The 19374-nt window shown below is 50.4% G+C and overlaps 1 protein-coding gene across 1 annotated transcript in view; it reads left to right on the top strand.

Moving 5' to 3' along the window:
• IRS2 (insulin receptor substrate 2) overlaps positions 1-945 on the top strand; it is a 28997-nt gene extending 28052 nt beyond the window's left edge. Inside the window, exon 2 of the mRNA XM_042930194.1 lies at positions 679-945. Within this exon, the coding sequence (XP_042786128.1) occupies positions 679-683 (5 nt within the window). The 3' untranslated portion in view covers positions 684-945. The remainder of the gene's footprint in view (positions 1-678) is intronic.
• The last annotated feature ends 18429 nt before the right edge of the window (positions 946-19374 follow it).

The following is a 19374-nucleotide window of genomic DNA, read 5'->3' as shown; positions in this document are numbered from 1 at the left end:
TCTCTCAAAATAAATAATCTTAAAAAAAAAAAAAAGCAACTAAGAAGCTTAAAAAGACAATTTGCTATAAAATGTCAAAGTCTCCCAAGTTGGTCATTTCCTTAAAGAGGAACATGTTAAGTAAGAATATGCTGGAAACGATAGAAATGGGGAGCAGGTTACAGAAGCTTGATCCTCGGGCCTGGAAGGGAGTGCGCAGTTAGAGCTGTTGGCGGGTCCTAACACTGTGTTGCCTACGGGGCTCCTGGGAGCACATGGCGTAACCTGGACCCGGCCGCCTGGCCAGGAGGGTTTGCGGTCAGGCTGTCTCTGCAGGAGATCGTGCGGTGTGGTCGTTTCCGGGACAGGCGATCCTGTGCCAGGGTCCCCCGAGGCGGAGTTCAGCTCCCTTTGTCTCCCCAAGGGCAAGGGCGAGGGGGCCCCCCTGCCTCCGCCTCCCACTTGGCCCAGGGCCTCACGAAAGCACACTCACAGTCACCCTAACCTGGCTGTTCCCCTTCCTCGGACACTTGGTGGGGGGGGGGGGGCGGGTTCCCCCTCCAAGTTGTTTCTGGAAAACGGAGTTGTGTTTGCCAGAGACACGGGCGGTGAAGGCGGCTTGAGAGGGACCTTTCCTCTAACTGGAGATTGCACTGTGCCCTTGACAGTCACCGCTGACTCTTTTCCTTTCTTTTCCAGAGTGAGGATCTGTCTGGCTTTATCACCGTGACGTCACGCATCAGAGAATGACTTTCAAAGAAGATGCTCACTGTTTTGTTTTTGTTTTTGTTTTTTTAAATCTGAAGCTGCTTACAAATTTTCTTTTGGACCTGAGCAATGACTACATTTTGGAACATCTACGACTGTATTAGACTCTGAACCCCCCAGGCGAGGACACCTGCCTCTCCCCCTGGTTCCCACAGGGGGCATTCGTCATTCTGCTGCTCGTGCTGTGTTTCGTTTGTTTTTTTAACAAAATTCGCCGAAGAAGGTATTCTCAAGAAAATCGGATGTTTCCATTGGCCCTTTAAATTGTGGCCGGTGTCTTAATTTCTTCTCACTTTCGTTTTGGCAAAGCAGATTTATCCCTCAGCATGCTGGGAGATGCTACCAACACCCATGGAAGTGGGCCAATCTGGTATTTACTGGCATGCACTCAAAACTACCACAGTCCTACCTCAGTTCCAGGTGAAGCCGGATTTGTGTGGCCGGGGGCCGGCAGGACCTCCTGTACATAGATGTCTGCTGAGTGTCTCGAGTGCGGCCTTCAGCCTTATTTAACTGGTCCCAGGAAACAGCGGCTCTGTGGATCCAGTCCAGGTACCTGCGTGTTTACTCAGCCAGAGCCCAGCGTGGGACTGACACTTCTCAACGGAAATGCAATTTGGGATTGGACTTTGAAGATGGATTCATAAATAATAATAATAATAATTATATGTAACTGAAGCAACCTACTTTTGAAAATCATCAACTGTATTGGGTAGCGGGGGGGTGGGGAGGGGTTTGGGGAGGGGGTGAATATATCTTTTTACCTTTAACAGACTTGTTTAATCTTCTCTGCGTAGACGTTTATGTAGGTACATCAGATTGCAAAAGCCTTTGATCCTATTTATAAGCTCAAATGTCTCTGCTACCCTGACTCTCGAGCCTGCGTTTCCTTAACCAAAAATTCACGTAGGCATGCTAGCGATTCACGGGTGGTCGCGGCTTTGGCAGATTTTACAAAAATGTGTTATCTTTACTCCACGCTACCGTGTCGGCCAACGAGGCTGCCCTGAGCAACAATACAAAAAAAAAAAAAAAAAGAAAAAAAATTAAAAAAGGAAAGGGAAGGAAAGAAATTGATAAAAGAGGTATTCCGGCCCCTGTGTCGTTAAGGGAAGAAGAAAGAAAAGACGACAGAGAACGTCACGTTACATGTGACTTGTCGAGAAAACTTCCTGACGAGACTACCCTCATTTTATATTTTCAGTGTTCTGAAAAGATCGGTGTTGCGGTAATCATTGCAGGGGTCATCCGAAACTGCTAACCTTGACCGGCAGAATGTCCCGTCGTCTTGCTGCCCCACGTGACAGAGGGCTATAGACCTTCCTCCCGCGGGCACGTCCGTGTCTGTGCTCCCCGTCTGCTCGGATGGTCCCAGAGAGGCTACACTAATTCATTGGAGATGTGAGCTTTTTTTTTTTTTCTTTTTGGAGAAAAATATATATAAATACATAGATATATATCACTATAGAATAATGCATTAATAAAATGAGGCTTTTTTAGAGGAAGACCAAAAAATTCAATGTCTTAAAAATATATTTAATGGCAATGCAAAAGTCTTCCTGCTTCCGTGCTGAACTTTTAGAACAGAGGATTGTATTGCAAGACAAAGTTGAATGTAAAGTGACCCCCCCCCGAACATTTTTAAAGTTTTACTTTTCTAAAATTACACATCACAACAGTGTATAGACCATATGATGTTAGTTTGAAGGTCGATTTCAGTGTATAATACAGATACTTTATTAAAATGTATAAAAACGTCCCAAAGTTTGGATTTCGTTTTGGGACTCGGGATCGATGGGTGGTATTTGCTATGTAACCCGCCCCCCTCCACCCCACCCCCTCCCCCGGGTACAGTGGGACTGACTCTGGACCCTGCTGGATACAGTGTATGATGTGTATTTAAGTAGTCCTCTATACTTAGAGTAGTCACGCCTCTATACAAATGGTTCACGTTCAGACTGCCGCTTACAACAAGCAAAATAAAAAGTTGATAATATACTAAATTTTCCTCCATCCTGTACATTTCAAAAAGAAAAAAAAGGCATATGCAATATTTACACTTTTAATTTAGTTTACAGAATGGAACCAAAATGTATAAATGTTATGTTTGCTAAAACTTCGCAATGTATATTGGGTCTTTGTACATTTTGCCTGACTTACCTTAAATTTAAAATATTTTTTGCTATATAAACTTTAACAGTTATTAAACAGTGTTTTCTTTTTGGGTACGTATTGTTTCTGGATATCAAGATGTTAAATATATTTCTTGCTATTGTGATATGACAAAAGACTTAACCTTGGTCTGTCTTCCATTGTACACGCTGTATATAAGGGTCGATGTGACGTTGCTGGAGACAGCAATAAATGGAATTAGAATAGTGCACTGTATTTAGTCTGTCTTGATCATGGATGCTCTCCTTAACAGCCATATGCAATAAAATAAAATACGTTATTTATGAAACGGATAAGGCCTTGAGGAGGTTTTTTTTCCCGCGTGAGGATTCTGAGTTCAACATAAAGCCACTCTCCTCCTGGTGTTTCAGAGTAAAAACGCGAAGCTCTTGAGATACTTGGACGCCTCCTCTCATTTAAATATTTTCGTTCTGGCAAGCCGAGAATATTCCCCAAGTCACAGAATTAATGAAAAGTAAGCGTACGAAGGAAACATTGTACAGGATGTAGGATGCTCGCGGTTGCTGGTTGGGCGCTGTCCCCAGCGCTGTGCTGACGTGAGCTCCTTTATGGTAGGCAACAACCGTGGGCGGTGGGAATCGCCCTCCCCTCTGTAGAGACGGGGCGGCCGGGGCGCAAGAGACGAAATGACTTTGCCAGAGGGCACATGGCTCTGAGCGGCAGGAGCCAGCGTCCAAGCCGACCCGCAGCCCCCCCCCGGGGGTACGCACGAACCATCCACACAGAGTCATCACGGGAGGGGGGTGCGCTTCTGGGGGCAGCAGATAACGGAAATGATGACTGTAGACTTTCATCAAGGATTGCTTCCCCTCCTTGTTAGAGATAATTCCTCTGCGCCCGCACTTTACCCTAAAATTAAAGTAGTGCCATAACATGGGTGTCCCCTCTTTTGAACAAATGAAGCCAGAGCAGTTTGGAAGATGGTTTTCAATGTCGGCTTTTTGTTTGTTTGTTTTTTTTACCTTTTATTTTACAGAAAGAGAGAGAGACAGAGTGCGAGTGGGGGAGGGGCAGAGAGGAGACAGAATCCAAAGCAGGTTCCAGGCTCCAAGCTGTCAGCACAGACCTGACGTGGGGCTCGAACCCACAAACTGTGAGGTCATGACCTGAGCTGAAGTCGGACGCTTAACCGACTGAGCCACCCAGGTGCCCCTCAGTGTTGGTTTTTAAGGCATGAGACTGGCAAAAGCTGTGTGGTGTCGGGGGGGCCACGCAGCCTGGTCGTGCCTGGACAGATTCCCCTCAGGGCTCCCGTTGGACACAGAGGAGGAAAAAGGCCTCCAGGCTGGACACCCCTGAAATCTAACTATTTTAATGGAAGGGCAGCTAAAAGCTGCCATTCTAGGGGAGTCGTACAAGGCAGAAATCAGCAAATGTCTTTACCCAAAAGCCAGTTGGAAACGAAGAAGCGTGGAGTTGTCGCAAAGGTCCACGAATGCCACGAATGTTCGCCCGAGCACCATTTGGAAACTTTGAAGAGAAGGCTGAGTCCCATACGACCCAACGATGGGGAGGGTGGGGATCCCCCTCTGTTGATCTTGGAAGAGTGCAGTTCTCACCTATGGAGGGTCTCAGTAGCCAACTTGGAGGATGCAGACTGGCTTCCGGCCTCTTGCCGTGCCCAGTGTGTGAGCTGTCCCGCAGGACCTGGGGTCCCCGGTCCCACATCCCTGAACGGGTTTCCCAGCGGGCCCCGGCAGACGGGCCACTCGCTTATGCGTGGACATTGGACGGGGTGTGCTAGCATTTGAGTGGAGCTGGCGTGCCGTGTTTATCATAGCCACGCTTGGCCCCCCGTTGAAGGGCGGAGGGGGTCATAACTGCTCCTTTGCAATGGGCGGTGCGTCTTTTCCACCACGTTCCCTGTGCGGGTCTCCCACATTTCTTTGATTTCTACGACTCACTGCGGGGTGGAGATGGTCCTTGACACAGACCTGTGTGGCCTCGTGCCCTTGGGCAACGCCAAACGTCCCTCCAGGATCTGGCTGGGTTTTCTCTCCTCCGGCCGGTGTCTCTTCTGCTACTCGGCTGGCTTGCACTGCTCCGTAGGGTGCTGTTTAACTCTTGGGTGGTTCCGCACCTGCTTGTCGTTAGTACCTCCTTGATTTGGGGCTAAAATGATTTCCTTGAGTCCAGCTCAATTCTCAAGTGACCCATGGCCTTGGCCACTACACGTAGAGAAAGTTCTGGGCTCTTTTGGGCACTGGCTCCCCTGACCTGAGCTGTACCTGCTGGGTTTTCTTTTTCTCCTTTCCAGAATCCCCTCCTTTCATCCGGGACAGGAACTCTAAAACCTCTAAATTGTCACAAAATTCCTTACACCTTAAGGAACCTACCTTGACCCAGGCAGCCTGCCTGAGCTCAGCCCTCCCTTCTGAGACACTGCAAGTTCCCGGATGACTCCCACATGAGACATAAAACAAAAACATCAAATGGACCAATAGCATTTCCCAGAAAATGCGCGTATTCATCAGGATGGTGTTGGCTGCAGACAGTAGCCCAATTCAGTGGTTTAAACCAGTCCTCCAGAGTGCGGGCTGATCAGAATCTTCTGGAATGCTTCTTAGGCCAGATCGCTGGACAGTCCCCAGACTTCTTTTCGGTGATCTGTGGTGGGGCTCAAGAATTTGTGTTTCTAGCAGTGTCCCAGGGGATGCTAAGGCTACCGGTCTGGGACCAAACTGTGAGAGCCTCTGGACAGTAAAGGCATTTTTGACGTCACAAACAAGAGTTCAGGGCGGGGTTATGTAGGCAGCTAAATGGCATCATCAGGGCCCCAGGACCTTGTCACCTATCAGCTGCCCTCAGCAGCTTGGCTTTTCTCTCTCAGACCTGTCTCCTCATGTTTATAAGATGGCCGTCGCGGTCCCCAAAGGCATATCATCCCATAATAATATCCCATAAGACAATCTGTCCTCTTTGGGGACTTTCTGAAGAGACACAAACAGTCCCAGAGCCACCCACGCCCAGCCAGCTGGGCCTCACTCCCACTGACCGAGTCTGGGTCCCTGCCCATGGGGATCCTGGTCACTGGAGAGTCTCTGGTTGGTTTGCACTGAACGAGGCTCGCCCTCTGGGCCTGGGAGCCCTCAGCATCCTGTGAAGTGTGAAACTGCAAGATGGTGAGCGGAGCTGGGTGCTGGTGACAAACACTGAGGTGGGGTCGTGTCTCACAGGGAGGGGCCGACAGTGGCTGTACCAGCAGCAGGCAAGGGACTCGTGATTGGAACCCTTGCAAACGCAAGTACAGGAAAATCTTGGCTTGCGAGCATAATTCGTTCCAGAAACACGCTTGTAATCCAAAGCACTTGAATATCAAAGCGAATTTCCCCATGAGAAATCATGGAAACTCAGATGGTTCATTCTACAACCCCCAAATATTCATATAAAAATGATTAGAATTGTAATCTAATACAAAATGAAAGAGAGAATACAAAATATAAAGAAAAATAAAGTAACCCGCACTTACCTTTGAAAACCTTTGTGGCTGGTGCGAGGGAGACAAGAGAGAGGAGGGTTATTGCGTAGGACGACTTTCACTGTCACCAGTGGATGTTGACTACGGTACAGTATTATTAAACGCTTGTCATATGCTGTATTGAATGTAAGTGGCAATAAGGCAGCAGAAGAAAGGGTCTGTATCTACAGGCAGCCTGCCCTGGAAGGAAGGAAACATTCCTAAGCTTATTCTTGTCTGGAAAAGCAAAGGACTGTCCCTGGGTGCTCTGAAGTGACAAAAAATACACCAGTGCCAGTTGGGGGCACCTTCCAACGTCCGAAAAAATCACTGATTTCTGCCAAACACTGAGCCCTGAGACCGAGCATCCGAGCATGGGAGATGGTCACCCACAATCCTGCAGAGAGAGAGAGAGAGAAAGAGAGAGAGAGGAGAACCATTGGCTCAGTTGTGATCGTGTGACTTTCAGCATCACGTACGACTCGTATTGCAAGACATCCTTCTTTTTCCAAGTTAAAATTTACAAGAAATGTTTGCTCATCTTGCAGAACACCCGCAGAACAAGTTACTTGCGATCCCGGGTTTTCCTGTGTACTTCAAATGAGCTATCTCCACTCCCGTTACACCCCCCCCCCCACCTCCAGGGACTTCGAAAAGGGGTTCCTAATAAAGCACAAGTGGAATAAAGTGATAAATTTCGCATGATCAAAAACATAACTGCGAAGCCGGCCTATATTTACAGAATTGTTGTGGCCAAGAGCCTGGACATAATTCCACCACCATGTTCTTTGAGTATGTTTGTTTTTGGTACTGATTTCTGTCACACTGGAAGCTATTTCATGCAAGATCAAGATACAGAGGATGGAAAATTGGACCTTTCAAGGGGCATTAAAAGCAAACACTGTTTAGGTTGCAAAAGAGAAAGCTGCAGTGATTTATCCCCATTGGTTACGTTAGAGGCTATGATAAGAAAAGAGATTTGTCACCGACCTTCCTGAAAGAAGACAGAACCGGAAAAAGGGACGGAAGGCTATGGAAGAACTATGTTCATTTTCCACAAGGAATAATTTGATAATGGTGAGGATTATTGAATGCCAATATTGACGTCAGAAGAATTTTCGATTACACTGTACGGAGGCCTGAAAAAATAAGACTTTTCGGGGAGAAGGGCAGGTGGGCCGTACAAACTCAACCGGCCCTTCCTGCCGGGGCCTGGCCGTCCTCAGCTCGGGGAGGGCGGGGGCCCCCCACCCCGGCGCCCTCGTCAGCAGCGCCCTGGACCCGTGGGCACAGCTTGCAAGCCCCTGGAGCCTCCTTCCTTTTCTTGTCTGGCGTCTCTGAAGATTAGGACACGAGTTAGCACCGGATTTAAGCAGGACATAGAGAACGATTGTGCCCAGTGTAGTTTGTGGCGAAAGTACGAGGCCAAGTGGCGTTTAAGGATCTGACATAAAGATCTAGAGACCCGAGGGGAGGATCAGGATCTTAGGGGGGTCCCGACCATCACCCACCTTTGTCAGGCCATGCTGAGGGAGCACCTCCAGTGAGTGGCAGGCCATGCTGAGGGAGCCCTTCCAGTCGACGGGTTATAAAACTCGGTGTAGCCAAAGTGACGGAGGGATCCTTACAAAATTCACACGGGACCTTATCTCCACCTTGGCGGGAAAAAAAAAAAATCCCCGGCCCCTCCCCCATCCCACTATCTCATAGGAAAAGTCAAACCTCCTCAGCCTGGCGGACACATGTCCTTCATGCTGTGGCTTCTTTGGCCTTCCTGAGGCTCATCTTGGCCCCCGGATCACGCCCAAGCCTTAGCCAAAGTCTGGGAGCTGCACCCAGCTCACACACAGACAGACACATAAAGACACCAAAGATCAGAATTGCTGGGCTGGAAATAAATGTTTAGTTGCCAAAAGATGTTAGTTCCTAAAATATTAGAATTCAGAAGAATTTTTAAAGACATACATACATGAGGCATCACACTTCAGTCCTTCCTTTGAAATCTGAGACCATTCTGAACCTCATTTCCTCCCACTGGCCCCTTCTTCTTCCCCTCCCCCCTCCCCTCCTCTTCCCTTTCCTTCCGGTCTTTTTGGTTTTTATGATACTTTATTGGTTTTACACTCTCAACATGAAGAGATTACATTTCCTCCGTAATATAATTCACATGACTTTTAAAATATTCAACCTTTCTTTAAACTGATTAATTTTCTGCCACTGGACCTTTGGGCATGCTTATGTTTTAATCCATTTGTTAATTATCTGGATTTGGGACTTAAACAGAAAACTCAAAAATTTCTTCAAGAAACCTTTTCATTTGCTATGTGGCCTGAGTTTTCTCGTATAGGAGAATATTTGCCTCTTTACAGATGAACAACAAATTGGGTCAGGTAGAATGTTTTCAAGTCTTTTCTCAAGGACTTTATATGCATTTCTCCACTGCCTCCTGGCATTAAATGCTGGTGCATAGAACTCTTGCCTAACCTAATTTCTTACTCTTCCAGTGTTTTTCTTTCTGTTTTGATGCCTGAAAAGCTGTCTTTATCCTTGAAATTCAGAAGCCTCACCAGTATTGAGCATTGTTTTTCAAATGCTCTGGGCAGTTCAGTGAACTCTGCATTTCCAGACACTGATCTTCCTTTATGTCAAGAAAACATTCTTGTATTATGCCGTTGAAGACTCTTCATTCCGAGCGTATTGAGTTCTACTTTAAGGGCAGCGATTATGGGACGGGCCTTATTTCTGACACATGTCCGTATTCAGATCATTAGCTTCGCTGTACATGTCTTCGTTTCTCCTTTTTATCTGTGTGTGTTCGCTGTGGTCAGTCGGACTTTCCTCCGTGTCGGCAACTCCAAGTCCACCCACGTCCAACCTGCCGTGTATGTTCCTAACACGTTCGAGCTGTGTTAGTGCCGCTTTAGGACTTCATTCCCCTTTTGATCGGATTCTGATTTCTGTTTACAGAATCATTTCTGAGCTCTTAACTTACTGAATCCAGAATGTTTCTGAGTTTGAATCACTTCTGGGGAATTGGCCTTGTACGAGGTGGCTTAAACACTCCGCCCCCACACGCGTCTTTGTCCACGCTCCCCGTGCCGGGGAACAGTCAACACTGAACTCGTTACCGACGTGAAGCCTTTTACGCCTCTGTGGCCCTTGCGCAAGAAATTCCCTTGGCCCGAGAGCGTTGAGGGCTCCTTCTTTACCTGGACACCTGCACTCGGTCTTCAAGACAGGTAGCATCAGCTGGATCAGTCAGGATAAGTTAGGTGACGTTGCCATGATGAGCAAGCCCCACATCTAAGAGACCTATTTCTCGCAGTAACATCTCCAGTGTGAGCGGGGGAAGGGCGGGGGGAGGAAATCCAGAAACACGCGGTGAGCAGTCTTAAGGACAACACGACCCATTTTCCATTCGCCTCACCATGCATTCACTTCTCTGGATTCCAAGGCTCACCGCTCTACTCTGCCACCTTCCACGCTCCACCACGGCACCTGCTTTTGTGCATTTTTCTCCCACGAGGGAGCTCCCCGAAGGACAGGACCACACTGAGGACATAGGGGCTGTCAAAACTCCGTTTCTGTGACTGCCAAGCCACTGTCCTAGGACATTTGCCTCCATTTTCACATTCACCTGTCACATTCACAAACCCCAAGGGTGAGGTGTTATCCAGAGTGCCGAAGCTCAGAGATCACACATCTTGCTCGGGGTCACACGGCTAATAAACACAGCATCAGAATTCAGAGCGCTTGTTCCAAATGTTGGCGCGTTCCCCCTGTGCTTTGGGAGGGCTAAGACAACACACGGCACATAGTAGGTACTCAACAAATGTTTGCTGAGTGTTTTGAATGGACGCACTTGTCTTGCATATTACTCTAACCACCAGTCTACGTGAGTTCGTTGTTTTGAAGATTGTACCATAGACTTGCATACCTCTCAATATTTACCTTGTTTACTGGCTTTATGAATGCATAACATCACTGAGGGGATTAAAGTACATCTGAATTATAATAAGTGACTGACATTCAATCCCAGTGCTTCATCAATACCAAGCGTACATGTAGCTCCCTATAACAGAAAAGCCAAAACAACAATGGTTCAAATATGGAAGGGTTTATTCTCTCAGGTAAAATGAGACCAAATGTGGATACCTCGAGGCCGGTACGGTGTCTTCACGAAGTTTCTCAGGACCGAGGCTCGCTCTGTCATTAGGCTTTGCCATCCTCTATGCACATCTTCTGTCCTCTAGTTTTCTTCGTGGTGCAACGTGGCTTCTGCAGCTCCAGCCATCACATGTGCTTTCCCAACCAGGAAGTGAAGGGGACATATGAAACAAATCAGCTGCTTTATAAGTGAACCTTCTGTGTAGGTCGCATGGGCTGGACTTTGGACACTTGTAAAAGTTCCAGGAGAAGCTGGGAAACAGACTTTGAAGTGGAAGGTTGCCCCCCACCCCCCCCTCCAGAACTGAAGCAGGCTCTCGGTCTAAGAAAGAGGGGCAGACACATTACATATGGAGATCTGATTTCAAACACAGCTGCTTCTTTTGCATTCATGTGATCATTATGTTTTGACTTTTAAAATCTATACCTTTTACTGGACTTCCTTTTATCTCAAGGGTTTTTAAAACAGCATGACTCTGAACTAAACGGAGGACTGAGTGCAGAGGCTCACGGTGCCCGTGGACAAGTGCCAGAAGCATCACGCACAGCAGAGCGAAGGCTTAAGGAGCGCATATTTACTGTGGCGCATGCGACGCTGGAAAGGAGGTACCTGCGTGGATACGTCTGTTAAAAATCGCATGGTGACCACACCCCAGCTTTCTCCGGGAAAAGCACGCACATTTAAAAAGACTAAGATCCCATGTGAGGTCCCATTCTGGCGGACGCCCTTAGTTCCCGTCCCTCCCTCAGCTCCCTGGAGGCAGTGGGGAGTTTGCTCAACACCAATTCATGGCGAGAGTCCCTGGACCTTCCAGAATTCTCTCCGTTTTTCCCACTCAGAAGATGTAGGCGAGCCCAACCATCCCTGTCCGATGGTGACAGTGATGGTATAGGCCTTGGAGCAACTGAGAAAGCAAGAGGCTATTTGTGCCTGAGTTTTTAAAAAATGTTTAAAGTTTATTTATTTTGAGAGAGAGAGAGCAAGAACGAGCGAGAGAGAGAGAATCCCAAGCAGGCTCTGCACTGTCAGCACAGAGCCCAATGCGGGGCTCGAACTCACAGACCGCAGGATCATGACCTGAGCGGATACCTAGAGTTGGAAGCTCAACCGACTGAGCCGCCTGGGGTCCCCGTATGTGGCTGCGTATCTGAGACAAGTCACTGAGCATCTTTCCTCTTTTTCCGCTTTGTTTTTTCGACAGCGTTTATCGTGTATCTGTCTCCTCCACGTTGGGCAATCTTGCAGGCGCGGAGAGACAGTGTGGTGAGGGAACACGCATCCCGGCACTCACAGAACTTCTTCCGTTGCAAAGAAGTCAACACACACAAAACGTGACATGAGACAAACAGGACAGGGAGTCCTAGAGAGAGGGCTAGGTTGGGGGAAATGGCGGGACCATGACATTCTGTGGTGGTCAGGAAAGGCCTCTGTGTGGAGGAGATTCAGAGAAAGAGCATTGAAGGCCTAGGGACCAGCATGTGCAAAGGCCCTGCGGCAGAAACATACTTGACAAATTGAAGAAACAAGGAGGCCATCGTGTCAGTTCCTGCTCTACTATTTCACTTTCTCAACTGACTATTGAAGTCTAATGTTTATTTTTATTTTATTTTATTTTACTTTATTTTATTTTATTTTATTTTATTATTTTAGAGAGAGACAGAGAGAGGGAGACAGAGAGATTATGTGCACAAGCAGGGGAGGGGCAGAGGGAGAAGGGACAGGAATCTTAAGCAGGCTCCACGCCTAGCCTGGAGCCTGACTTGGGGCTCGATCCCACCACCCTGGGATCATGACCGGAGACAAAATCAAGAGCTGGATGCTTGGGGCGCCTGGGTGACTCAGTCGGTTAAGCGTCTGACTCTTGGTTTCAGCCCAGGTCATGATCTCGCAGTTTTGTGGGTTCAAGCCCAGTGCCTTGAACTGGGATTCTCCCTCCCTCTCTCTCCGCCCCTCCCCTGCTCATGCTGTCTCTGCCTCTCTCAAAATAAATAAATAAACTTTAAAAAAGGAAAAGTGTCTGATGCTCAACTGACTGAGCCCCCAGGCGCCCCTTAACTCCCATGTTTCAATGAGAATCAATTATGCAAATTTCCCAGCAAAGTTTATTGTGTTTCTTGAAAGCTTTGCTTTACTGCCTGATACACAGAACGGGTGGAACAGGAGGATGAACAGCATTAAGCAAACGGCAGAAACTTCCATCGGCTTCCAAGGGCTGTTCGTTGGGGGTGACGGGCTGCTCCAAGTGAAAGGGAGGGACATTTCCGGAAACAGCAGGTCGCCGCGGGTGGGTGCGTGCTGATGTTCTGTTGTCTCAGCCCGCGTGGCCGGTCTGGGCTCTGCCACGGGCACATGTGACATCTCCTCCCCGGCCGGTCACCCGGGGGCCTCCAGGGAGGCCCAAAGTGGACCTGAGGCGGGCCCCACGCCTGCCGGGCGTTGGTGCTGTGTCCATCACCCCACGTTGAAGGCGGTTAATTTCACGAGTCGGCGCAGTCAGAAATCGCCAGGCGTGTAGTGTCTTTATCCACTGATGTAATTACTGTCATCGCATTACCATCATCAGTGACATCTGTTGCAAACGTCCGTGCTGCCCAGAGAAAGCAAAGCCCAGAACACCGTCACGATTCCGTTCTCAAGGGGCGGCGGGCATTTGCTGACACGCCGAGCCACGGGGGTCCCGCTCAACTGAGCGAGGATGAGGTTTTGGGAAGATGCCCTCTCCCCAGCTGTGTTTCCCTACGGGGAGTCTCACTCCACCATCCGGTGCCGCCTGAGGCCGCCCAGAAAGAGTCACTCCCACGGCAACTTTGTAAGGTTAGAGGTTTGGTGTTCAGCAGCGTGGTGCTGGGTGGGGGCGAGCAGGCTTCCCCGGAAAAGCGACAGAGGCCGGTTAACTTGCGCACATGGGCGTCCATCTCCGCAAAGCTCTCTCCTCCTTGGAAGAGGTGTTCGTGCGCCTCTCACGCTCCTTGCAAAGGAGGAGGGGGGCGCTGGGCTGAGAGCCCGGGTGGTGAGGGGACCCAGGCGAGGAGGGGTCGGCGCCCGCTGGCCAGAGCTGGGGACGACGCCACCTGGCTCTGCTCTGCTTCCCTGTCTCTGCTAGGGCTGCGCGCCACGTCTGGTTTACCCCAAACTGGACCCGCCCTGGCCGCTACCTCCCCACGGGACCCGGGAAGGGGAGGGATGCCCACCGCCAGCTCCCTCCAGCCGCCGTAGCTTTCGAGGACCTGCCGGAGACATCTCCTCCCAGGCAGGCAGCCCAGACGTTGTTTATGGCTCTCAGAGCAAACTCGCGCTCCTTCCTGCCATCCAGTCTATTCTCTGGAAACACGAAGCTCTTGGCTCCAAGGTCTTGCTTCCTGTTCTCATCTGAACCCACGACGTCCGGCTGGCACCAGAGCCAGCCCCCTGCGGGCAGTGCCACTGTCCCGGCCGCCGGTGCCCAGAGGCTGCGGCTCAGCAAGGCCAGGCTTGGCCTTCAGGGAGCTGTGTGCTCCTTTTGCCCATTACAAACCACCAGGACTTCCTCAAAGTCTTTTTTAATGTTTATTTATTTTTGAGAAAGAGACAGAGAGACAGCATGAGTGGGGAAGGAGCAGAGAGGGAGACACAAGATCCGAAGCGGGCTCCAGGCTCCGAGCGGCCAGCACAGAGCCCGATGCGGGGCTCGAACTCAAGAACCGCGACATCATGACCCAAGCGGAAGTCGGACGCTCAAACGACTGAGCCCCCCAGGCGCCCCAAAGCGAGTGCACTTTTGAAGACTCAGGATGAAGGCAGTGTGTCTAACTCGGACCCTGGTGACAGATAATAACATGTCTGTCTCCAGTTTAATCGTGTTATCCAATCCTGGGTCCCAGCATGCTTGCAAGGTAGCCCGGTCCCTGGGATTTGTCCCCCAAGATCTCCTGAATGCTGGCTCTGGTGAAGGAGCCTTCTTTCCAGCCTCCTCGAGAGCTAACTGAATACAGCAGGCAGCAGGCACGGGGGCCTTCGGTGTCCCCTCCTCCTTTCCAGTGTGCACCTGTCCAACCAGAAGCCAAGCTGCTCCATTCCAAAGACAGTAAGTAACTGCCTCCCTCTGTGCACACATTCCGATTATTCACAGGTATGCGGTTTCCCTGCCACTGAGAGTTTTCTCCCGGTTACCTGCAGGCATCCAGGTGTGGCTGAAAACATGCTCAGGCCAGGGAGTAAATATCTACACCCGAGGGCAGCCATGGGCAGAGCAAGGAGGCTTGTGCCTCAGGCTGATGCCCGCAGCAGCTGCCGCTATTACCTGGTGACTCAGGCAGGATGCAGGGGCCGGACGGGGGGCCGGACGGCACGCTGCACTTGAGTTTGATTGCTGGAGAGCAGGTTCACCAGAAAGGGGACCTCGTGTCCTCACCCTTCCTGCAGTCCCAGAGTCCGCAACACTGCTCTCTAGGCTGCTCTCTTGAGGGAGAAAACAAAACGTTTAATTATGTTTCTCTTGCATCCAAGGTCTGGTAGCAAGGTGTGGCTTGTAATTAATTTTTGAACTGCACCAAAGCACAGTAAGTTCAAAGTAGCTACTGAAGTCGTTTTTGTTTCGTTTCCTATAAAATCGCTTCTCAACTTTGTTGCTGTAGACTGAACGTGTGTATCCCACCCCTGCGGCACCCCCCCCACCCCCGCAGATTAATTTGTTGAAACCTCAGCCTCGAGGTGATGGGATGGGAGGTGAAGACGTCCTGAGTGGGACTAGTGCCCTTAGGAAACAGGCAGAAGGGGCATCCTGGCCGTGCTCCCTGCATGGAGACCTGCCTAGTCTGCACCCCACGAGAGACCCTCGGCCGAGCCTGGCTATGCCGGCGGCCCAGTCTTGGAGCGCCAGCCTCCAGAAGCGTGGGGAGTAGATGTCTGCCGTGGTGAGGCCACTTGGTTCCCAGCGACTTTGCTCTAGCCACATGAACAGACCGTGACATTTGTAAGTGTCCACCTGGGACCAGTGTGCACAGGTGCTGAGAGGAGGCACACAGTGGCTCACAACTGGGACACAGAGATGATAGGGAACGACCCAAGAGCGCAAGGCATGAACCCAAAGCCTCCGTCCTCGCCCTGCACGGCCGGCTTTGACAGGTGCCACCACCTTCCCGAGCAGTAGGCAGAGGGGAAGCTCCGAGGTCCCTGCTGTGCCCACACACAGTGACGGTGCCCGAAGCCACTCTTTAAAGGGTGAACGAAGCCACGTCGGCCACTAAGGTGACGGTCAGCATCTGCACGGCTTCTCTTTGGGTCTTCAGGGCACCCTCAAAATAAGTCGAGCGAGCCTTTTATGAAAAGGGAGGAGTCTCATTATTTCCTCCAAAAGCTTTTCTTTGGAAAACCTCTAGCGAACGTCATTTAACAATGTATGATAATGCTTCCCAAATGTTAACGTGCACACAGAGTCTCCGGGGACCGTGTTAAAATGCAGATTCTGGGGGCGGCTGGGTGGCTCAGTCGGTTGAGTGTCCGACTTTGGCTCAGGTCACGATCTCGCGGTCTGTGAGTTCGAGCCCCGCGTCAGGCTCTGTGCAGACGGCTCAGAGCCTGGAACCTGCTTCCGATTCTGTGTCTCCTTCTCTCTCTGCCCCTCCCCTGTTCATGCTCTGTCTCTTAATAATAAATAAACGTTAAAAAAAATTTTTTTTTTTTTTTTATTTATTTTTGGGACAGAGAGAGACAGAGCATGAACGGGGGAGGGGCAGAGAGAGAGGGAGACACAGAATTGGAAACAGGCTCCAGGCTCCGAGCCATCAGCCCAGAGCCCGACGCGGGGCTCGAACTCACGGACCGCGAGATCGTGACCTGGCTGAAGTCGGAGGCTTAACAGACTGCGCCACCCAGGCGCCCCCCAAAAAAATTTTTTTTAACGCAGATTCTGGTTCTGCCGTCAGCCTGTGGCTCTGCGGTCTCACAGGCTCCCAGGTAAGGCTGATGCTGTGGGTGCAGGGACCATACTTTGGGTGCGAGGGCAGATAATGTGTGAGCGGGAGTGGGACGTGCATGCCGGCAAGAGGAACGGACTCTTAAGTGATCTCTACCCCCAACATGGGGCGCAAACTCACGGACCCAAGATCAAGGGTCCGATGCTCCACCAGCTGAGCCAGCCAGGCGTCCCAAGGGGCTAACTCTTAAAAGTCATGGTCCCCCACGTTTCCATTCTCCCTCAAGCCCCATTGTCCTTAGGAACAGGGCTAGCGAACAGAGTAAGAGGGTCAGTCATGACGTGGTCGTTGGCTCTCCGAGTGTCCTTGCCCAGAGACTGAGGTGAGGAGGGCCGTGGTCCCTCCGGACAGCTTCCAAGGTGGGATAGCCTGGATCCTCCTGGCAGGAATCATTCGGTTGTCCCACCAGTGCCACCGCACAGCGGGAATGACCTCTGTCCAGCCCTGAAATAGGACGAGGTCCTGTTATTTTGGAATGCGTGGGGACCAGCATTCCCGTGTTTGGTAAGGAAGGACAGCGACACTCACCCAGATGTGAGGAAGCTGTCCCTCCAAGTGAGACTTTTGTGATGTGGCTCCTTTCACGAGTGCGTCTCCTCTCCCCGTCCTCGAACTCCGTGTTCCTCTCCGTCCCGATGCTCGTCACCTCGACCCCTTTGCCTGGACACCTGCATGCACCCTCATCACTGCAGGTGCACACCTGTGTGCTGGGCATTGACCTCCCCTACCTCAACTTCTTCCGGCTGGACACCTCACCAGGACGTGCCTCGGGCACCCGTGCTCAGTGCCTCGGAAGAGAATCTTCCTGCCGAAGCCTGCGGATCCCCTTGCGTCCCCCATGCAGCCGTTCCTGTCAAACACTCTCTCTGTCCTCCTCGCTGCCACCTCCCTCCAAAGCAGGAAATCTGGGATGGCAATCTCACAAGATCACAGGGCCCCACATCCAGTCTACATTCCCGTGACTCACACCCACTGAAGCTCTCCACCCGGATGTCTAGCACCTGCCTTGAAATCAACACGATCAAAGAAAGACCTCTTGGTTTACCGCAGCCCGCCCTGCCCACCCGCGTTACCCAAGAGCAGCCCTGCCCCCCGAACACCGGGGCCAAGAAGCTGGGAGCCCTACCCCGCATTCCATCCTTCAGCAAATCCTGGTGTTTTCACCTGCCTCTAAGCCAACGCCTTCTCACGGTCCCCTCATAGCAGCATCCACGTGCCTTTCAGTGGCTGACGAATGGCGGGGCCTCCCACACGCCCATCCGTACGAGCACAGGTCAGCATCCCGATACGTTCACTCCCCTCGAAAGGTTTTGGAGTTACGGAAGCAACTGAAAAAGAGAAAGGAAAAAGTAAGGATCTAACCACTATTAATTAGTATTTACCCATTAATTTGAATTAAAAACACATACGTAGACGTGCATCTGAATGTCCACACAGACACGAAAGTTTTAAATACAATCAGTAGATGAATTTATATAATCGACACAGAAGAACGGGATCCTTTATTGGGTAAATAGGATCCGTGTGTTCCCTTATAATGTGATGCCTGTGGGTCCTGTTCCAGCTGTCTCATGCTGATCGCTCCTGCTAGATGCCACAGGTGTCCCCGAGTCAGATCACTCGGGGACCAGGCACTTCTTTGTTTTGGTGTCCCAGCCTGTGTCCCGGCCACCTGCTGCAGCCCGACTGTGCTCTGAAATTGTTCTTAGCCGAGGGCACAGTTTGGGAATGGCATCCTCACTTGTTTCTTTTTTTCAATCTTTATTTATTTTTGAGAGAGAGAGACAGAGCACAGGCAAGAGAGGGCAGACAGAGTGAGGGAGACAGAATCCAAAGCAGGCTCCAGGCTCCAAGCTGTCAGCACAGAGCCCGACGCGGGGCTCCAACCCACGAACCGCGAGATCATGACCTGAGCCCAAGTCGGACGCCCCTCCCCACTTGGTTCCCGACAAAGGAAAATACTGACAAACAGGTGAAGAGTAAAATCACAAGAATCCTCTTTTAGTGAAGTCCTTCTTGAATGCTGGAACCTGACGATAAGACCCGAAGTAAACATGGCATTCTGAGGCTGAAATAAATCATGTGTGAAAAAAGAAACGAACAGCATTGTGGGGTTGGATTTCCCAAACCATGGTGCTAAGTCCCTGCATAGTATCCACCTCCTTATATCGCAGGCGAATCCATTTCATACCATATTATAGGTCAGGGAGCAACAGTACTTTGGGGGGAAGGCAAGTTAAATAAAGAATAATAAATAATTAATACGTGACTTAATGTTACTGTGTCTTCAATCAGTTTCTTTTCTCCATCACTTGTAAAGAAAAAAAACTATAACAAAGAATGAAAAGGAGAAAGGACAGACTAGGGTTCAAGGAGATCCTTCTCCTGTGTGATGTGGGGTGAATTGTCTTACCTCTCTGGGCCGCGCCTTCCTTATATGGGGATTATCTCATTGAATTAGACTCATTCAGCAAATGCCCTCTACTAATCACCTCGACTCAGGCACAGGCCCTTCATTACACTCATTGATTTTATCAGAAGTGACAGAGGCACTGAAGATCCCGTCCCCGGTTCACGACGCGACTTTCCGTATGACAGAGGACAGTGTTGACTAGCCCTTTAGGAGCCACTCGTGAGACCTTATCAGGAGACGGAACTGGTCCCGGGTCGGGATCTCCAGTGTCGAAGTCCCCTGCCTGGCCCTGCCATGGCCCTGCCACCATCCTTCCTTGTCCCCTTCCCGTCCTCCGGCCTCCAGCGGGCCGGCGAGGGACGCGCGGGACAGACACCGGCCAGTCCCAAGATACGACAGAGCCTGGTCCCGATGAGGAGTCGGCCGAGTGACTCATGAGCTC

Source organism: Panthera leo, chromosome A1 (genome assembly GCF_018350215.1).
Source record: "Panthera leo isolate Ple1 chromosome A1, P.leo_Ple1_pat1.1, whole genome shotgun sequence".
Classification (NCBI taxonomy): Eukaryota; Metazoa; Chordata; class Mammalia; order Carnivora; family Felidae; genus Panthera; species Panthera leo.
This window is presented reverse-complemented; position numbering and strand designations above follow the sequence as displayed.